A 21,826-nucleotide genomic window follows, 5' to 3' on the forward strand; every position below is an offset into this window, starting at 1 on the left:
CATGTGCTGCAGATCCCTTAGAAAGATTCCTAGTATTTATATTTTTTTAGTGTATGCAGGCACATAAGAAAATATGAGAACAGAGGAACATTCAGTCACGTAATACTAAAATAGTTATCATTTTATTTTCTTAACAGATGCAGCAGCTTTTTTATGAGAATTATGAACAGAACAAAAAGGGTTACATCCGAGATCTCCATAACAGTAAGATTCACCGAGCCATCACGTTACACCCCAACAAAAACCCACCCTACCAGTACAGACTTCACAGCTACATGCTTAGTCGCAAAATCGCTGAGCTTCGGCATCGCACAATACAGCTCCACCGAGAAATTGTCCTGATGAGCAAGTACAGTAACACCGAGATTCACAAAGAAGATCTCCAGCTGGGAATTCCTCCTTCTTTTATGAGGTTTCAGCCCCGCCAGCGAGAGGAGATTTTGGAATGGGAGTTTCTTACTGGAAAATACTTGTACTCAGCTGTGGATGGTCAGCCGCCTCGAAGAGGAATGGACTCCGCGCAGAGAGAAGCCTTGGACGACATTGTCATGCAGGTGATGGAGATGATCAACGCCAATGCCAAGACCAGGGGGCGCATCATCGACTTTAAGGAGATACAATACGGCTATCGCCGAGTCAATCCCATGTACGGGGCCGAGTATATCCTAGACCTGCTGCTTCTGTATAAGAAACACAAAGGGAAGAAGATGACAGTCCCCGTGAGGAGGCATGCCTATTTACAGCAGACTTTCAGCAAGATCCAGTTTGTGGAGCACGAGGAGCTGGACGCCAAGGAATTGGCCAACAAAATTAACCAAGAATCTGGATCCTTATCCTTTTTCTCCAATTCCCTGAAGAAGCTTGTTCCATTTCAGCTCCCTGGATCAAAAAACGAGCACAAAGAGCCCAAAGAGAAGAAGATAAACATATTGATTCCTTTGTCTGGACGCTTTGATATGTTTTCGAGATTCATGGGAAACTTTGAAAAGACATGTCTCATTCCAAATCAGAATGTCAAGCTTGTTGTTCTGCTTTTCAATTCCGACTCCAACCCTGACAAGGCTAAACAAGTTGAACTGATGAGAGATTATCGCGTTAAGTATCCTAAGGCTGACATGCAGATTCTGCCTGTGTCTGGAGAATTTTCAAGAGCCCTAGCCCTTGAAGTAGGATCTTCCCAGTTTAATAATGAATCTTTGCTCTTCTTCTGTGATGTTGACCTCGTGTTTACTACAGAATTCCTTCAACGATGTAGAGCAAATACAGTTCTGGGCCAACAAATATACTTCCCAATCATCTTCAGCCAGTACGATCCAAAGATTGTTTATAGTGGGAAAGCTCCCAATGACAACCATTTTGCCTTTACTCAAAAAACTGGCTTCTGGAGAAACTATGGGTTCGGCATTACATGTATTTATAAGGGCGACCTTGTCCGAGTGGGTGGCTTTGATGTTTCCATCCAGGGCTGGGGGCTCGAGGATGTGGACCTTTTCAACAAAGTGGTGCAGGCAGGTTTGAAGACGTTTAGAAGCCAGGAAGTAGGAGTAGTACACATCCACCATCCCGTCTTTTGTGATCCCAACCTTGATCCCAAGCAATACAAAATGTGCTTGGGATCCAAAGCCTCCACGTATGGGTCCACACAGCAGCTGGCTGAGATGTGGCTAGAAAAAAATGATCCGAGTTATAGTAAAAGCAGCAATAATAACGGCTCAGTGAGGACAGCCTAGTGTCCAGCTCTGCTGGAAAAATACATTTTTAATTATCTAATTTATTTTTCAGAAATTTTTTGTACGACCCATTTTTGAAGTCCACACAAGGATATATTTTACAAGTGATTTTCTTACAAAGGACTCCTTTAAGACTGAGCTTTTTGAACAAAAATGTGATCAATGTTTGCCTTTGAACACAACTTCTTGCTGAACGTTATGTAGCCGACCTGCTTAATTATGACTTGAAATGTACCCGATGAACAAAGTGTTTTTACATTTCCTTCTCAGACCCCTTTGCTACGGTCCTATGGCAGAAAACGTGAACATTCCTGCAAAGTATTATTGTAACAAAACACTGTAACTCTCGTAAATGTTCTGTTGTGACTGTTAACGCTGCACAGATTCTACCTTTTGTCTTTTTTACAATGATTTTTATTTTTTAAAAAAGCCATTTCGTGTTCCAGTTGTAAAATAAGGAAATAAGTTAATAGTTGTATCATCATCTTCAGGAGGGCTTTGCACAGTTGATTATTTCCCCCAGACTGTGCTGGTTGTGGTCATGTCGTTTGGAAGGCAGGGGGCGAGGAAAGCACAATGCGGTGGATGGCTGTTCTTGTCGTAATTTGTTTGGCTTAAGTGGACCTGGTATTAAATTTCAAGAAGGATTTATTTAGTATTTTTCTCTCTTCCTGACCCTTCTCTTTAAAGGGTAAAATATTAATATTTAGAATGGCACAGAAGAGTTACTGTAATAAATCTAATGTGTGTGAGCTTAAAAACAACAACAAAACACATGAAAACATTGAGGGAAAACGTACCTGGTTTTGTTCACTTCATCCTGTCTGTGTTACATTGGTGGAGATGGTTATTTCATTCTTTAATTACTGTTTTGCTTTATCGTTTCTTTCTGAAGTACCTTTAATTTATTTAATATCCATTGTGTAGCGCTCTGTCATTTCTCGAGTACCTGTTATTAGTATTTATGTGTATCAGGAGTGTGACTCACTGTTTAGTATGTTTGGTTTGCAGTAAACTGATCTCCAAAGATTTCCTTTTGAAAACGATCCCCCCCGCCCTTAATTTTTACATTCCTCACTGTTTTACTAAATATTAAGTGTTCTTTTTGACAGTTCTGGTGCTGACATGTTTTGGGGAGCAAAAGTAAAATGAATCTGTCATTACTGCAGAAACTTTAAGTTTGTTTTAAACTCACAGATCAAATGTGCCTTAATAAATTTTTTTTCATTTAGATTTCAAACAATAATAGGATTGCCATTTTAATATACATCATTGGAGATCTGCTTCTTTGTAAATAGCCTGTTGCTCATTTGGAAAAATAAACCAGTGAACAGTATTTTTCTATTGTACTTTTCCAAAACATTTTGTCTCATTATTCCTATTTTAGCTCAAAAATTGTATTACATTCGGAGAGTAAAAAACTTAAACGCTGATTCAGAACGTTTTTCACGTGATTTGAGGGAAATGTGTATGTGACCTGCAGTTTGGGAGTGGGGTGAAGCTAAATGCCTCTTCCTCTTTTTTCCTAGTGTGAAGTTGTCTTTGGTCGTTCCCTCTCAGCTTGTTGGCTCCGAGTTCTCTAGAGCACTAGTTTTCCAGCTAGATCCAAAGACCTTCCAGAGCACTTGATACAAGCCACCTTCCTGGGCCCGTTAGACCCACTGGATCAGTCAGAATCTGCATGTAACCAGTGCCCCCAGGGTGCCGCGTGCACTGACCTTCTCGGGCCTTAGTGTGGGTCTAGCTGCTGGGAGAACTGCACACAGTTGCTGCATAGCCCAATGGTCAAAGTCACGTCTTTGATGCCAAGGTAGCGAGCTTTTGTGGAAGAGAACTAAGCTCCCAGGAGAGGTATTTACAGTGTAATGACAGTTAGGTCCCAGGATAATGACACTGTGCTCACACTAAGAATTGCTGTAATTCAGCCTAATTGCAATTTACTTTAGGGGAGTGTTTAGTTTTCCTTGGGAAAAAGCACATTTCTTCAGTAAGGAAGAACATAATATACATCTTGATGACAAAGTAATTTAAATTCTCCCTTATTTATCATAATAGCAGTAGGGATTTGGGAAAGAGCGTGAGTGATTGCTTTATCAAGCTGAAGTGTCTGTCCAGCATCTTGGTTACGGTTAACACTCACCATAGCCTTCCCTGCCCCCGCTCCTAAGGAAGTCTGTTCCTCTCCTGATAACTGTGTTGATGTTTATGGAAGCCCCGCGGCCCCTTGTCAAGGCTCCTGCTCCACAGTAGCTGTGGGATCCCTTCAGTTCCTGACCTCCTGTGCCTGGCAGCCTCCAAGGTTCTCTCTCCTTCTGGTCCATCTTGTGTGGTACCTTCACAAGGGAGGGCACAGGATGGTGTTCGAGTGGACGACAGATGTGTGCGGGGAGGGTGATCTGGCTGCAGGATCACTCCTAGCTCGAGGGGCTCCCCTGCCCCCAGAGTGGGCACCCAGGCCCTCTTCAGTCTGGCCTCAGCTCTCTTGTCAGCCATCTCCCCGCCCTTCAGGGAGCCTGCAGCCGCCCTGGGCTCGGTTTATGGAGGAGGCAGCACCTCACCCCCTTGGGCCTTTGTGTGTACTTCCTTGAACTCTGTCCTGTACCACTCGGATGGCTAACCTGACTCATCTTGCAGGAGCCAGCTGAAAGGTCGTTTCCCCAGGAATGCTTTCCCAGCCCTGTAGACTGTGGCAGCCCACCACCACCCCCACCCATCGTCCACTCTAACCCCGTCCTGTGCCCTTCCTTGGGAGGTACCACGGTTGTAGTAATCACATGATCAGGTGACCTCTCCATCACTAGATTATAGACGGGAGCCCCTTGAGGGCAGGACTGGCTCCCTTGTTCCTGGTGGTGCCCTGGCATATCGGGCATTTGTGTCCGTGGAGCAGCCGGACCTACACTCCCCCGAGCCCCACTGCTTGGTTCCCCACCTGTGTGCCTTGGGCCGCAGCCCTCCCTGATGGATGCCCTCCCTCCCGGCCTCCCCCACGCCCACCCGAGGCCCAGGCCCCTCATTCATTGGTTGGACATGATCCTGTGCGCCTTCCACTCATGGCCTGGAAATAATCCAATCCCTTTTTCCCTTAAAGTGAAAAGGTTAAGTGTTCAGCAACTAGCCAAAAGGTTGGTGGTTCAAACCCACCCAGAGGCACCTTGGAAGAAAGGTCTGGCAATCTACTTATGAAAAACCAGCCATTGAAAACGCTGTGGAACACAGTTCTTCTGTGACACATATGGGGTCGCCATGAGTTTAAATCGGCAGCAGCTAGATTTTTTTGTTTGTTGTTAAACCTTTTTGTTTCACTTGTTACTTTCTACTTTTTCTTAATAAGCATTACTTTTAATACAGAAAAGTATTAAGAAAATGAAAAGAAAAAAAAAAAAAAAAAAGAAATGGCCCATAACCCCACAAACTAGATAATTTCTTGTTAACAGTATTTAAAAATCAAGAGTAATGTGTGAATATGGTTGAAAAGAGGGGAGGGATCACAATGCACAATCATTCAGCTCTCAGGCCTTTCCCACAAAGACTGTCAAAAACCAAACCAAACCAAACCCAACCAAACCCATTGCCGTCAAGTCGATTCCGACTCATAGTGACCCTGCAGGACAGAGTAGAATTGCCCTATAGGGTTTCCAAGGAGCGCCTGGTGGATTCAAACTGCCGACTTTTGGTTAGCAACCAAGCTCTTAACCACTATGCCACCAGGGTTTCCCAGTGTTTGAATATCCTGGGGGAGGTATATGTATAGACAAGCATACGTATAATTTTTTAAAGTTTGTAAGAAGAGGGAAGAACGTGCTTGCTTGGGCCTTCATGGGGAGCCAGGAGAGTCTTGGGCGCCTGTACTGGCCTCACGAAGGCGCTGCCTTGGCCGCAGGCAGCGCTGGTTTCTCTGGGGTGACCTGTGGAGTGGTGTTAGGAGGGGCGGGCGGTCAGACACACAGAGCCCTGCCCCAACAGTGCCATCAGGAGAGCCTGTCTCCTGTGGCAGAGGATACAGGTAGGCGTTAGTAATCTGCACCTCACTTCTGGATGTCGGGGCTGCTTTTCCAGGACTCTTGCCGGGGCCGTATCATTCCAAGACCAGTGGGTTTGGGGATGAAGGCCTGTGTCACACAATGCAGGTCTGTGATAGTCCCTCTTAGCTGCAGAAGTAGGCAGACCCTGGGATCGAGGGCAGTCATTGCCTTTCAGTGCTGAGAGCAGAAGGGGCAGGGTAGAAACAGATGGCACTCCCCTCTCTGGGACCTGTTTTTCCCCATAAGCCCCCCCGCCAGGCCACACCCCCCACCCCCACCCCCACATACCCGTCGTCCTCTCTAACACCATCCTGTGCCCTCCTTGTGGAGGTACCACAGCTGTAGTAATTATATGATCAGATGACGCGTCCCTCACTAGATTATAGATGGGGTTGTATACGGTCAAGTTCTTGAACTCAGTCGGCAGAGTCAGTCTGAGCTTCCTTCCTGTCCAGCCCTCTTGCCACATCCTATTTGACAGAGCCCTCAAATCCTAGCCCCCTGACTCAGCCAGGCGGGGACATGCGGCTTCTTGTCCCCAGACAGCAGATGCAGGTGGCACTGCTGATACACTCCTTGCCCCAGCAGCCTCTGAATGCTCACTTGCCCACCTGCCAGGGTATTGGGGTGCTTACCCGCGTAACACTGAGCTAAACAGCAGCCACATGGAGCCTCAGCCCTGTGCCCCTGGACAGATGGCCTGAGGTTTGGTTATTCTCTGCAGCCACCTCCTTTTATCACTGTTCGCTGAGGTGTCGGTGAGCACAGTCACCACACTCCTCTCCTAAGGACAGTGGTTAGGATAAGGAAAAGGCTGTGTTTCAGAAGCACTTCTCTGATGCTGGGGCTCTTGGCCTTTGAGGACTGTTCTCTGAGAAAGGGACACCCCAGCTGGGCTGCCTGGCCACCTGTGAACTGTTCTCCACGGCTGGGAACTCCATCCAGGCCCCAGGCTTCTTCTAACATCTCCTCTTGTGGCTTTCCTGTCATCAAGAACACTGCAGCCCAGCCCTCCTGCAACTGCACCTGCCCCGATGCCCAGCCTGGGAATTAGGCTGCATTACTGCTGTAATCTCTGCTGCAAAGGAGCTTAGTGCTGCCAGTGACTGGGGAAGCCAGCTCGAGGGGGTGTCTCCCAGCTGAAATGGCTGCACGGGCTGCTACCTTGCCTGCAGCCCCTTAAAAGGTGTCCTCCTTCTGCTCCAAGAAAAACGCTGCTGAGACCAAATGTACTTAGTCTAGTTTTGCTATAAGTGCAATGCGTCAGGTTACAGTAACTCATTTTGTATGGCTTGCAGTAAAAAAAAAAAAAAAAAAATCGTGTTATTTTTGCTAAGCTAAAGGGTTTTGTTGTTCTGCAAGGATGTGGTGGTGGTGGAGGTGTAAGATCTTCAACCAGAAACCATAGGGCTCTCTTGTTATCAGAGCCCTGGTGGTGCAGTGGTAAAGAGCTCAGCTGCTAACCAAAAGGTCTGCGGTCTGAATCCACCAGCCGCTCCTTGGAAACCATATGGGGCAGTTCTACTCTGTCCTAGAGGGTTGCCATGAGTCAGAATCGACTCGATGGCTACAGGTTTGGGTTTTTTTGGTTATCTTATTACAGTGCAATTAAATCACTCAGTCGCCTGTTGTCAGATATTTTTTAATGCTTGTAATTTACAATGAATTATATTTGTTCTGAAAGTCTTCATTTCTTACTAAAACAGAAAAAAAGAAAATTTTGTCCTTTAAAGAGCATTCTAGCTACACTTCCTTTAAAATGGTAAGAGTTGGCAGTTATGCCTGATTGATTTTTAATAAGAACTTATAGTGAAGTGACCAAATCATTTAGTAGTGCTGGTTTGGCAAGCTCTGGAGGCTACTGTAACTCAAGCTAATAGATCTTTAATGAATTTCTCACCATGAAGCACAGTCCATCAGATGATTGAGTCAGTGTATCTCCTGGGCTGCACCTTCTCTTTCTGATTAGCTCATCACCCTCCTATGCCAAACGCGGCAGCTGGTGCCTGAATACCTAGCTTGCTGCTACATAGATAGTCCCGTTAGAGAAAAGAAAACATTTCTAGCTAAACTTCAAAGTGTCCTTCAGATTCCTGAATTCTGAATTAACTTTTCTTCTTTCAGCAAAAGCTTACTTCTAGATACATAACTGAAGGGGGAGTCTCTCTCAGACCCTCCAGATACCTGCATGTCATGAGGGCTGACGCTAGAAATGAACTGTCTGAAAATCACTCCAATGACCACATTCGTGTAGTAGAGGAAGCATTTCGGATTTTTAAATGATTTCTGTTTCTTCCATTGCAAATAACAATGTAACCATAATACAAAAATATACATACTGGAAAGTAGAGAAGGAAAAGACCTTCCTCTTTCACGCCACCCCGTTACCACTTCAGCCAATTCCTAGGGAGTTTTTGTGCATTATTTGAATTTTATGCAAAGGTGTACATGCCATTTGGTACCTGCTTTGTTTTTCCCTCCTCTTAAAACACACCAATTGTTTATAATCACCTCTAACACGGCTTCTCTCCCAGAGCTGAGAATTCCCTCCTGTGGCCACCATGGGTGGCCGTGGTGCCAGCCTGAATAATGTCACCGTGAGCATCTTTTGCATGCAGCCCTTTTTGTACTTTGGATTATCAGGTAGATTCCCAGAAGTGGGTCATTTGCTAATAGGGCTGAGGGACTTTGGTGTTGAGCTATTTCTGACATAGCACTAAATCATCTGGTATCTTACTCGGTCAATGTTGACATTTCATACCTACAGACAATTCCAGTGAAACTTTTAAAAATAAACCTTAACTAAATGGCCTTCCAGTAATGCTATGGGAATATTGCATACAGTATTTTGGTTACATCATCCTGTGGAAATGGCAACTCCACAAATCCAACCCTGTTACTGAAAAACTTGAGTCACTTCAAAGTGAGAACCAAGGCAGATTTACTGGTGACTCAGTGACAAGAGGCAAGTTCCAGACAGAGGGTCTGTTGGGGAATGAGGTTTATTTCCCTCTCAAGCCACAGAGGTCCATCCTGGGAACCCAGAAGGAAGGGCGAGGAGCAGAAGTGGCCAGCCTGTGATAAGAGCCACATCTTCCAGACTTGGCAAGGGTGATGGCGTGCTAGACAAGATGCAGACGTGACCAGAGGCACGTGGGTCCCCCTGTGGAGCCAGAAGTCATTCTGTGTTATCTGGTGGGAAAGGTGAACATGTGAAAACAGATTTGAATGAATTTCTGTATTTATTTTTTTATTGCACTTAAAGTTTACAATTCAAGTCAGTTTCTCATACAAAAATTTATGCACACATTGCTATGTGACCCTAGTTACTCTGTCCCTCGAAGTGTTTGGTTGTTGAATTTCTATATTTAAAGATGAAACTACTGGCCACTTACCTGTGCTCTAGGCGAGATTACATATATATTTTATATAATTATACTATATATAAATATTAACTTATTCATTGTATTTGCTTCTGTGCTACATGGAAGTCAAAGCACAGGCAAAAGAGGGCAACGGGAGACCTGTCCCATCATCAGTGAGCTGTGAGTTTCTGAGAGAGGGCCTTTGGTACAAAGAGCCCAACTTAATGTGTACTTTTGTTGTTGCTGTTAGCAACTGTCAAGTCGACCCCCAACTCATGAAGACCCCATGCACAACAGAATGAAACACTGCCCAGTCCTATGGCATCCCCATGATCAGTTGGGGATCGGACAGTTGTGATCTATGTGATATTTGAAAGTAGATCACCAGGCCTTTCTTCCTAATCTGTTGTAGTCTGGAAGCTCTGCTGACACCTGTTCAGCATCATAACAACACACAGCCTCCGCTGACAGATGGGTGGTGGCCATGCTTGGGGTGCATTAGTCGGGAATCCAGCCAGGGTCTCCTGCGTGGAAGGCAAGAATTCTACCACCGACCCACCATTGCTTCATAGAGGCTGTTTTCCAAGGTTTGGGGCAGGCTAATGGTCGGAGATGGGTCATACTCCTTACTGGATAATGAGCAGTTTGGATTATGGTTTGTGGGCCTTCTTTATAGTTAGATATGGGGATGGGTCTTCTGTGCCTTCCAAGCAAGGCCCAGTTTCTATAAAGTGGATGGTCAGGGCAGTCGCTGGCGGGGCCACCTCCCCTGGAGGTTGTGACATTTGTGCTGCATCAGATCAGCTGCATAGGAAGGCCCTGTCCAGCCCCCGCCGGCTTCCCATGGGTCTGCAGGGAGTTGCTGGGCAGTCTTGTCTGCTAGGCCTGCCCAGAAGCTGGGCCTCTACTGCCGGGGCTCCCCGGAGCTAGGAGGATGCTTGGCCTCAACTTCTCACCCAATTCAGGGACCCTCCAGTCAGCCCCCTGCACCCCTCATTGTGGGACAGGTTCTGTAGCCTTTTCCCTGAGTCACTGCTGTGGCGGCCAAGAGCCCCTTCCTTGCTTTGGGAAGTGAGTTTATCCTCCCAAATGCCCTGTCCCTTCCTCACCCACACAAGTGCACCATTGAGACACTGCTTGCGCTAGATTCCTGGATTCGTGTGTATGCCATTCCTCTGCCTCCGCAGCAATCCCAAGTTAGAAAAAAAAAATCCACAAACCGCAAGATTTAGGAGAAAATGTGACACATATGGGCTTTCGTAGATGTGACCCTAAAATGCTGCCAAGTGCCTTAAAATGAATTGTCTGAGAGAATGAAGAGCTGCCAGATTTGAAGACAGATGCTGTGCAAATTGAATTCATTTGCAGATTGTGACATCAGCAATGCAATTCCTACTTGGGACGAAATTGCTGTGTTAGGGTTCTGAATGGCGAGCAGGTATCCGTTACTGCTAATGGGGGAGTTAGTCAGGCCGCAGCTCCTTCAGCGAGTATTAAAAGGAGAGACAGCGGTGAGCTTGAGTCTTTCTGTGCACTCTTAGCAAAAAGTCCACTTGAACTCTGGCTCCAGAAGAATGACTTGAAAGAGCAGACCCCAGGAGTGGGGATGAGGAGGGTAATGATTCTACATTGCCAGTTAACATTGAGTCGACTCCGACGCATAGTGACCCCATGTGTGTCAGGGTAGGACTGTGCTCCATAGAGTTTTCATTGGCTGACTTTTCTGTAGTAGATTGAAAGGACTTTCTTCCAAGGCACCTCTGAGTGGACTCAAACCTCCAACCTTTTGGTTATCAGCTGAGAGTGTTACCTTGTATACTACCTTCTGTTAGCTGTTGCCCTTTATCCCATTTATACACGAATCTGTGGTGATAGAAACCCATGAGTGTTTGGGTGAGGGGCAGTGGATAAAAACACAACAAACTGGGTTAGTTGTGAAGTGCTTTGTCTGGCACTGTGGAAGGAGAATGTGCCTCCAGCCCCGGCAGAGCTGGGTTTGAATCTGGTGTACTAGAACCAGCTAGTACACGACTTTACGTGTCTTCCCAACTCCATGTTCAGTGACGTCATATTGGTAGCTTGAAATTAGCCATGATGGGAGTATTTACACCACAGAAAATGGCAAGTGCTACAAATCAGGCCGTTTTTTGGAGTTTGGTTTATCAGCACAGCGTTCCACAGACCATGATCCCGTGGGTCCTGTGGAGTCTGCCGGCAGCTGTGTGACCGTGGACACATTACTTATCTGTGCTAGAGCTCGGCATCCACCTACGTGAGATGGGGACAGTTAGGTTACTTCACAGACTGACACAAGCACTAAGAGAACCCGGTTCTCCTCCCATCACTCCATTTTCCTATACGGTGGCACTCTTACCCCATCACCCACCTACAGACTTTCCAGACCCATTTCCAGTGAGTCACCAAATCCCACCAATCCCTCCTGAGTAATGTCACCAAATGGCCCCTTCTCCTACCCCACCATCTCCTGACAAAGCTGCATTTACAGGGGCATGGCCTGCATTTCCTGCTTCTCTGGTCTTCTCAGCCATCAAACTCTTCTTTCTAAAACAACAAATCTTAACTCCCTTCTTAGACCCTGCACAGCTCATGCTCAGACTTCCTGATCTGACCACCCTAAGGCTCTGCTTGACCCAGCCTCCACTTGATTTCCCAGCACATCTGATCTGTGCTCAGCAATCCCCCTGCCCCCAACACCCCCCCAACCCCCGCTGCAGAGGAAACCAGGATATCTTCAAAAGTCCATGTCCTGGCCTATGTGGCATCCTTTGCCTGGAATGCCCACCTTCTCTCCCCTGGCAAACTTGCAGAGTTTGTGGCAACCAAGCCTTTCCGGGCACCTTGGGCAGAGTTTTTGCCATGCCTCCCTACCCCTTCCCAAGCCCCCTTCCCACTCACCCCACGTAGGCTCCCGCTTTTAGCTGGGGGCCTCTTATAATCTGCTGGTTGCCTGGCTGACCCACCACACTCGACCAAGCTTGCTCACCTCCATGACCCACCCACCATGGGCCTGGTAGATCATGGTGTGCAGCCAATGTTAGTTTCCCGTCACTTCTCCTCTAGCCTCTAGGCTGGGTTATTTGCCAAGGAAAAATAACAGCTAAGATTAAATATTTCTATAAAGACAGCCTGGGACATTAGGTTTTTAGGTGAAAACAAGCATATTTCAGTGTAAGAACAAGAACCTTACTTCCCTCACCCCAAAGAATAAGTCACAGGCCTGGAATGCTTCCTTTTTGAATCATAAAATTAACATTTATGGAAGCGTTACTAAGTGCCAAGCACTTTATATATGTTACTTCCTCTACTGCTTCCTCAATCTCTGTGAGATCAGTATTCTCAACCCCAGTTTACAGATGAGGAATTGAAGCCCAGAGGGCTTAGGTAACATGCCCAAGGTCACAGAGCTAATAAACTGCAGATCCAAAATTCACACCAGATCAGCCTTCTTCCAAAGTCCATATCTTGGGGGGAAAAAAAAAATACAGTGCATCTCCTTGTCAGGGATATTTAAGAGCCTCAACTCACAGCATTCACAGGCTACCAGGAAATGTCAGCCCTTTGGATAGAGTGCTTTCCGAGTTGTAGGAGAACTGTTGACCTCATAACTAGGTTATCTTTTAAATCTTTCTCTGCTTTTTAAAAGGTTGGTTTTTGTTTTTATAAGATTCCAGAAACATACATTTCAATATAGAAGCAGCAAAAACATTTTTTCAAAATGCATAGTGCTCACAAGAGTTTCAGTTCCAGTAATGATGGAGTAGCTTGGATCAGATTAACGCTCCCACAGATTAGATACTCAGGACAAAGTAAGGAAAAAGCCCACAACAAACTGAAAGTTTATTTGAAGGCACTGGAGAGTGACCAAAATCAGAACTGGAGAGGAGCTGACCCTTCAAAGAAGGGAAGGGCATTGGATGAAATGCACATTATTTATACACTCTTCCCTGAAGGGTACTCTCCAAGCCACAGGACACAGGGTAGTTAGAGCTCAAGCAGAAAATTCTAGTAATATTGACTTGAGATGTCAGAGGATAGAGTTTAGAGTGACCATAACAGCTGGAAGTGGAAGAGGGGAACCCCAGAAAGGAGAGGGACACAGAGAGGGGAACCCCAAAATCTGCATATGAATTCCCTTCCCAGCCTCAGTTGACTCCTCAACTGCACTTGCATGAGGAAAACTCCAAAGATCCCAGCTGACAGCAACAACTGGAAGGCTGAAAAGTGAATCAAAGATTTCAGCTACTTTCCATTGCACAGGAGTCAGAGTTAGGAGGAAAATTCCACCAAGTTAGAGGGGCTTTATAAACACCTTGGAATTTCCATTGAAACCCTAAACAGGCCACACATTAGGAGTAAAGACTATGTATCAGGACTAAGGATTTATCCTAACACCAAAGGCAAAACCAAAACAGACCTTCCCTAACAAAGTGTGAAAATCAAGTCTCCACAAAAATCAAAGTGATCAGCCAGGAATTTAACAAAAATCAACACTTTCCAGAGGAAGATAACAGACTCCAGAGTCTCTACAACTGATCATCTACAATGTCCAGAATTTCTCCGTCAGTCAAGCCTTTCTGAAAGCCTTGGGCAGAGCTTTCATCATGGCTCTTCATCCTCATGCTGAGCCTTCTTAACACTGACCCCTGTAAGTTCTAACACTTACTTGGGGCTTCTTGTCAAGGTCTGCTGGTTGGCTGGCTGTCATACCAGACTGGGCTGCCACACAAGAATAGTAACTTCTGACTACTACACATGTAAAGAAACAGGGAAATGGGACCTATAGTTAAGAGAAAAATCAGTCAACAGAAACAGACTTAAGATGAACCAGGTGTTCAAATTTGCAGACAAGAATTTTAAAACAGCTATTATAAACATGAGCCCTGGTGGAAACATATTTACAGACTTAAACATAAGTAAAATGATCATAATGAGTGACTACTCATTATGGGGCATCTTAGCTGAGAAATAGAAAATAGAAAAATAATTTCATGGATATTCTGAAAAGTACAATACCTGAAATGAAGAATTCACGGGATGGGCTTAACAGCATAATGAAAATGGCAAAAAGTTTTTTGTCACTGTTGTTGTTTAAAGATTAAAGAAATTGGTAAACCAAGATCAATCAAGAAAGGAGAAAATATAAATTACCAATATCGGGAATGAAAAAGAGGCTATGACTACCCATCCTACAGACATTAAAAGAATAATATGGGAATATAACAATTAAGTTTATGCCAATACAGTCAATAACTTAGAGGAAACTTACAAATTCCTTAAAGAACACAACAAAACTGACACAAGAAGAAATTAATAATCTAAATAGCTCTATATATAATGAGAAATTTAATTTGTAATTAAAAACATGACTATAGAAAAAACTCCAGGCCCGTATGGCTTCACTGGGGAATGCTATCAAATATTTGATGAAGAAATAATACCAATCTTACAGAAATTCTGTCAGAAATTCTATCAAATGTTTAATGAAGAAATAATATCAATCTTACAGAAATTCTGTCAGAAAATAGAGGAGGAGGGAATACTTACCAATTTGGTTTTTAAGTCCAGCATAACCCCAGTACCAAAACCTGACACAGACATCACAGGAAAAGAAAATCTCAGATCAATACCTCTTATGAACATATACACAAAAATTCTTTAAAAATATTAACAAATTGAGTCCAGCAACATGTGGTAGTTGACTTAGGAATGTAAGATTATTACAGCACTCAAAAATCAAAGGAACTTATCATCTTAATAGAATAAATTAGAAAAATCATCATAATCTCATAGCTGCAGAAAAAACATTTGGCAAAAAACACCAATTCATGATATTAGCAAAGTAGGAATAGAAAGGAACTTCTTCAAATCTCATAAAGGGTATATACTAAAAACCCCAACAGCTGATATAACACCAAATTACACTTACGGCCGTTGTGTCAGTCCATCTTATTGAGAGTTTCCCTTGCCTTCGCTAGTCCTCCATCTTAGCGAACATGATATCCTTCTTCAGCCATCAGCCCTTCCTAATGATGTGTCCAAAGTAAGCAAATTGAAGTCTTGGACAATATTCTGTGATCCTAGAGTTTTTGTTGGCTAATTTTTGAAAGTAAATCTCTAGACCTTTCTTCCTAGTCTGTCTTAATCTGGGAGCTCCATTGAAACCTGTCCACTTTGGGTGACTCTGCTGGTATTTGAAATACCAGTGGCATAACTTCCATCATCATAGAAACATGCAGCCCTCCACAGTGCAACAAATTGACAGATGAATGGTGTAGGAGATAGCACTGGAGAGTATCTTCTTGACCTTGGTTGGGGTAAGGAAATGTTTCTTAAACGTAACCATAAAAATGCACTAACTGTAAAGAAAAGACTAATAAATTCATCTACATAAAAAATATCATAAAGAGAATGAAAATCAAGCCATAGACTGGGAGAAGATATTTGCAACACATATAACTGACAAAGACATATCTAGAATATATAAAGCACTCCTATAAACCAATAAGAGCAACACAAAGCACCCATAGGATATGGGCAAAAGATATGAACAAGAATTCCACACAAAAGGACATCGGTAAACGTAAAAAGTGCTCAGTTTGATCAGTAATCAGGAGCATATAAATTAAAACCACAATATGATACCATAACACACCACTAGACTGGTAAAAATTTTAAAGTCTGATAATCTCTAGTGTTGGTGAAGATGTGGAGGGATGGGAACTCATACACCGCTGATGGCAGTGTTTATTGTTATAAACATGTTGGAAACCAGTTTTGCATTATCTAATTAAGTTGATGACACACATATTCTGTGTCCTAGCAATTCCACTCCTAAGTATTCACCCAACAGAAGTGCATGTGTATGCATCAGGATTCATAGAAAAGGATGTTCATAGTAGCACTGTTCACAAAAGCCAGAGATTGGAAATAACGCAAAGGTCCATGAACAATAAAAGTGGATGAACAAATTGAGATAAGTGTATATTTATACAATAAGATACTATATAGCAATGAGAACCAACAAACTATTGCTATGAACAATAATAGATGGATCCCATAGTCATAGTGAGTGAAAGAAACCAGCAGAAAAGATACTACTGTCTGTTTCTATTTACATAAAATTCACAAAACAGCAAAACTAAACAAACTTTGTTAGGAGTGAATCCAACGATGGTAAAGCTACTAAGGAAAGAATTATCATAGTAATTATATGGTGGGGGAGAGTTTCTGGGGAGCAGGGAATGTTCTGTTTCTTGACCTGGGTGTCATGTTATAATTACTATTTAAACTGTACATATGTTTGTGCCTTATTTTATATTTAGAAACTATCTCACAAGTGAAATGAATTAAAAAATGAAGCACGGTGCAATTCATCTTGAAGACAATTTAACATGGGAAAGTGTTCACAAATTAATAAGAGTAAAAACAAGTTGCAAAATTGTACACACATTACGATCCCAGCTTAATGTATATGTTCACAGAGAAAATACTGCATGGCAAACCTCAGTTTGTGAATTTGTTAGCAGGCAAACTCTTAACCACTGCACCACCAGGGCTCCTTTGTTTTCCATACTCTTACGTAATTTCCAAATTTTCACAATGAATAGGTTTTAATTTTATAGTTTTAAATAGAAGATCAATAAATGTTATTTAAATTTTCTACAGAAAGGTTTGAAAGAAGACTTACCAAATTATTTCTAAACCGGGTCCAATGCAGAAAATGGAAACCATTCCAGCAGAGGTGCTTGCTATGCTGTTGGAAGGCTGGAGGAGCCAGGGGTTACTGCTGGACCACTCACTGTGTGGAGGGTACCCCATTTTGGCTATGAGGTCATTCATCACTGTGGTTGTGAGGCCATCACTGCCACTGTCACCACTGCCACATTGCCTCTCACCCCCGCGAAGCTGCTCTTGAGATGCTGGATTATGTCGAGGCAGGCAGCAGGGTAGCGACCTGATGGCCTCTCCCTCACTCCCACCTTCCTAATCTCACACGAATGCCTCTTCTTGTTGAACCTGATTAATATGCAGAGTCCTAGTTGTAAGAGAGTTTGGTGAATGTAGTTTATGACGTTGTGGCTCTGACACACACTTAATGGGATCACTCTTAGAGGGAGATTGGAAGGGAAGAGGATGAGGGAGTAAGCTTTCCCTTTGCACTTTGTATCCTTCTGCATTGTTGAAAGTTTTTACAGAAAGCATGTATGAGTGTGTGATCTTTAAGGTTGTATGTCAACTTGACTGAACCATGATTCTCAGTAGTTTGGCACTTATGATGTAGTTTGGCAGTTGTATAATGATGTGATCACCTCCAAGATGAGATCTGATATAATGTGATCCCCTCTGTGGTGGGAACTGCTCTGAGTAGTCACTCAGTTGAAAGGGAGTTTCTTTGGGGGAGTGGCCTGCATCCAATATAGGTGGACTTTCTGGCAAGGCTTGTGGGCTTTTGCTTGCACTGGATCCTGCAGCAGGCCCCTGTTTGTCTGACCTCCGATTCTTGGGACTTGATCTAGTAGCTTATCTGCCACCTTGCCTGCTGATCTTGGGATTTGTTAGTCTTCACAGTACGTGAGCCTGAGCCCTGCTGTCTGACTCACCAATCTTGGGTTCTCCAGCACTTGTGGCTTTATGAATCAGGAGAAGCCTTCAGTCTGATCCACAGACATGGGACGTTCCAGCCTCTACAACTGCGTGAGTCATTTCCTTAATTAAAATCTCTCTGTGTATATATTTATATACTTTACTGGTTTAGCTTCTCTAGAAAACCAGCCTAAGACATTTGGTACCAGAGTGGTTCTAGAGAAACAAAATTGTAAGGATGAGTTTGCTAAATGGGTTTTCAAGTCTGGTTAGTCTTAAAAGATGCTGATGACTCTGCTTCCAGTAGTAAAGAGGGCACTGCTAATCCATGGTGTGAGGTGGCAATACAAATATGCAAAATATCACCACCAATAGATCAGGTATTGGTGAAAGACAAGGCTCTGGGTGATCACGTTTGATACCTTTCCGTAGTTTTGTCAGAATGAGAAGTATAAGGAAGCTGGTTGGTTGGTCCTACTTTTGCTAGACAAAGTGGTGAAAGAAAGAGATGAGCTCAGGGCTTCAGAGTCCTGGATTATGTCGAGGCAGGCAGCAGCGTAGCCACCTAATGGCCTCTCCCTCACTCCCACCTCAAGCACCACATAAAATACCTCAAAGTTTCCACTTGTGCCTTGAAAGAAAGCCTTATTTCTTGTAGTAACAGAACTGATATTGTTGAAAACGAAACCCAGAGTCTTATCCTAAGAATGGCTGAATTACAATGCCGACTGAATTCTCAACCTCAAGAGGTGTCTGAAGTTAAAGTGAAGGCATTGACCGGTAAGAAATGGGATCCTGAAACTTGGGATGGGGACGTATGGGCAAGTAATCAGGAAGCTGGGGACACGGAGCTCCTAAATTCTGTTGAATCACTCTTGCCAACAGAAGCAGCCCTCTCCCATCTGAAGAGATTGCTCCATCTTTGTCTGCTACACCACCCTCCCCAGTAAAACCATTAGCCCCTCCACCCCCATCTGATGAGATTAACCCAGCTGTGTCTAAAGAGCCTTTGTCTAAGTCATTGCCTGGGGCATCACCTGAGGCAGATGCCTTACAAGACAATGCTGAATGTTCTCATAACACATCCCTACCACCCATTTTGGCTTCTAGACCTATAACTAGACTTAAGTCCCAGCGAGCCCCAAAAGGTGAAGTACGAAATGTGACCCAGGAGGAGGTACATCACACTGGAAAAGAACTGTTCGACTTTTCTAATATGTACAAACAGAAACCTGGGGAAAATGTGTGAGAATGGCTATTAAGGATGTGGGATAATGATGCAAGGAACATGAAGATGGATCAGTCTGAGCACTAAGCACAGATTCTTCATTCAATGTTTCCACTCGAGAGATTAGGAAAGGATCTAATAGTTTATTTGGTTGGGTCACTGAAGCATGGATTACGCAGTGGCCTACACTAAATCAAGCTGAAGTATCAGACCTGCCTTGGTATACTGTAGAAGAAAGTATCCAAAGGCTTAGGGAAATTGGCATGTTAGAGTGGACTTATCAGGGTAGACCCACATACCCACACATGGAGTGCCCGGAGGACACACCTTTTACCACAATGGTGGGGAACAAATTTGTGAAGGGAGGCCCAGCATCCTGAAGACTGCTGTGATTGCTATTTTATGTAAGTCAGATTTGACAGTGGGAACTGCCGTAACTGAATTAAGACATCTAACTACAATAGGGCTGATTGGATCCCGTGGTGGTAGGGGCCAAGTGGTGGTACTCAATCAACAAAGACAAGGTGGATGTGGTTGCCATCCATTTGTTACCATAATGGACAGCAGAGTCAAAGCAGTAATCAGAATAGCCTGACTCGTATGGACTTATAGCGTTGGCTACTTAGTCATGGTGCCCCTAGGAGTAAAATAGATAGGAAATCTACTAAATATTTACTTGATTTGTACAAGTGGAAGAATTCTAGGTCAGGTGAACAGCAGTCTAACTCACATCACCAGAATAGAGAGTCCGGGCCCCTCAATCAATTCTAAGACTTGAGCAACTTTAAAGATCCACAACCCCTTGGATGAAGGGAAGGCCAGGTCCCCTTGAGGAAGGACCTCACTACAGTGCCAAAAATTAATACTGTTAATCATTCTCCCAGCCTTCCCCAAAGGAATCTACAGCTTTTTATGAGAGTGATTGTTCACTGGGAGAAAGGAAATAATCAGATTTTCTGGGGATTACTGGATACTGGCTGACACTGAACTGACACTAAGAGTAGGGGCAGATGGAGGTCAGTTTATTAATGGAGTCTTAGCTCATGTCCATCTCACACTAGATCCAGTGGGTCCCCGAACCCATCCTGTAGTGATTTCCCCAGTTCTTGCATGCATAATTGGAATAGCTATACTCAGCAACTAGAAGAACACCCACATTGAATCCCTGACAAATGGAGTAAGGGCTATTATGGTAGGAAAAGCCAAGTGGAAGCCATTAGAACTGCCCTTACCTAGGAAGATAGTAAACCAAAAGCAATACCGCATTCCTGGAGGGATTGCAGAGATTACTGCCACCATCAAGGACTTGAAGGATGCTGGGGTGGTGATTCCCACCACATCCCCATTCAACTCGCCTATTTGGCTGTGCATAAAACAGATGGATCTTGGAGAATGACATGTGGATTATCAAAAACTTAACCAGGTAGTGATTCCAATTGCAGCTACTGTTCCAGATGTAGTTTCATTGCTTGAACAAATTAATACATCTCCTGGTAGCTGGTATGCAGCTGTTGATCTGGCTAATGCCTTTTTTCTCCATACCTGTTTCAAAGGACCACCAGAAGCCGTATGCCTTTGGCTGGCAAGGCCAACAATACATTTTCAGTGTCCTACCTCAGTGCTATATCAACTCTCCAGCTGTATGTCTTAATTGAGTCTGCAGGAATCTTGATCGCCTTTCCCTTCCACAAGATGTCACGCTAGTCCATTACATTGATGACATTATGCTGATCGGACCTAGTAAGGAAGAAATGTCAATGACTCTGGATTTATTGGTAAAACATTTGCATGCTAGAGGGTGGGAAATTAATCTGACAAAAATTCAGGTGCCTTCCACCAGTGAAATTTCTAGGGGTTCAGCGGGTGGGGCATGTCGAGATATTCCTTCTAAAGTAAAGGATAAATTATTGCATCTGCCCCTCCCACAACTAAAAAGGACGCACAATGCCTAGTGGGCCTCTTTGGATTTTGGTGGCAACATATCCCTCATTTGGATATGCTATTCTGGCCTGTTTATCAAGTGACTCAAAAAGTTGCTAGTTTTGAGTGGGACCTAGACCGAGAGAAGGCCCTGCAACAGGTTCAGTCTGTCATGCAAGCAGCTCTGCCACTTTGTCCATATAATCTGGCTGATCCGATGGTGCTTGAAGTGTCAGTGGCAGGTAGAGATGCAGTTTGGAGTCTTTGACAGGCCCCTATTGGTGAATCACAGCACAGACCCTTGGGATTTTGGAGCAAAGCCCTGCCATCCTCTGCAGATAACTACTCTCCTTTTGAGAAAGAACTTTTGGCTTGTTACTGGGTCTTAGTAGAGACTGAACTCTTAACCCTGGGCCACCAAGTTGCCATGCAGTCTGAGTTGCCAATGATGAACTGGGTGTTATCTGACACACAGAGCCATAAAGTTGTACATACACAGCAGCACTCCATCATTAAATGGAAGTGGTATGTACAAGATCAGGCCTGAGCAGGACCTGAGGGCACAAGTAAGTTGTATGAGGAAGAGGCCCAAATGCCCATGGTCTCCACTCCTGTCACATTACCTTCCGTCTATGGCCTCATGGGGAGTTCCTTATGATCAGTTGACTGAGGGAGATAAAATTCATGCCTGGTTTACAGATGCCTGATATGCAAGCACCACTCAAAAGTGGACAGCGGCAGCACTACAGCCCCTTTCTGGTACCTCCTGAAGGACAGTGGTGAAGGGAAATTCTCCCAATGGGCAGAACTTCGAGCAGTGCACCTGGTTTTTCACTTTGCTTGATAGGAGAAATGGCCAGATGTGTGATTGTATACTGATTCATGGGCTGTGGCCAGTGGTTTGGCTGGATGGTCAGGAACTTGGAAGGAACATGATTGGAAAATTGGAAAAAG

At 44.1% G+C, this 21,826-nt stretch overlaps 1 protein-coding gene across 1 annotated transcript in view; it reads left to right on the forward strand.

The window, feature by feature from the left end:
* The window catches only part of CHSY1 (chondroitin sulfate synthase 1), an 89,141-nt gene extending 85,326 nt beyond the window's left edge, over positions 1-3,815 (forward strand). Inside the window, exon 4 of the mRNA XM_023727863.1 lies at positions 138-3,815. Coding sequence (XP_023583631.1) covers positions 138-1,730 — 1,593 coding nt within the window. The 3' untranslated portion in view covers positions 1,731-3,815. The remainder of the gene's footprint in view (positions 1-137) is intronic.
* Positions 3,816-21,826: the final 18,011 nt, after the last annotated feature.

This window comes from Trichechus manatus, unplaced genomic scaffold, assembly GCF_000243295.1.
Source record: "Trichechus manatus latirostris isolate Lorelei unplaced genomic scaffold, TriManLat1.0 scaffold00019, whole genome shotgun sequence".
NCBI lineage: Eukaryota > Metazoa > Chordata > Mammalia > Sirenia > Trichechidae > Trichechus > Trichechus manatus.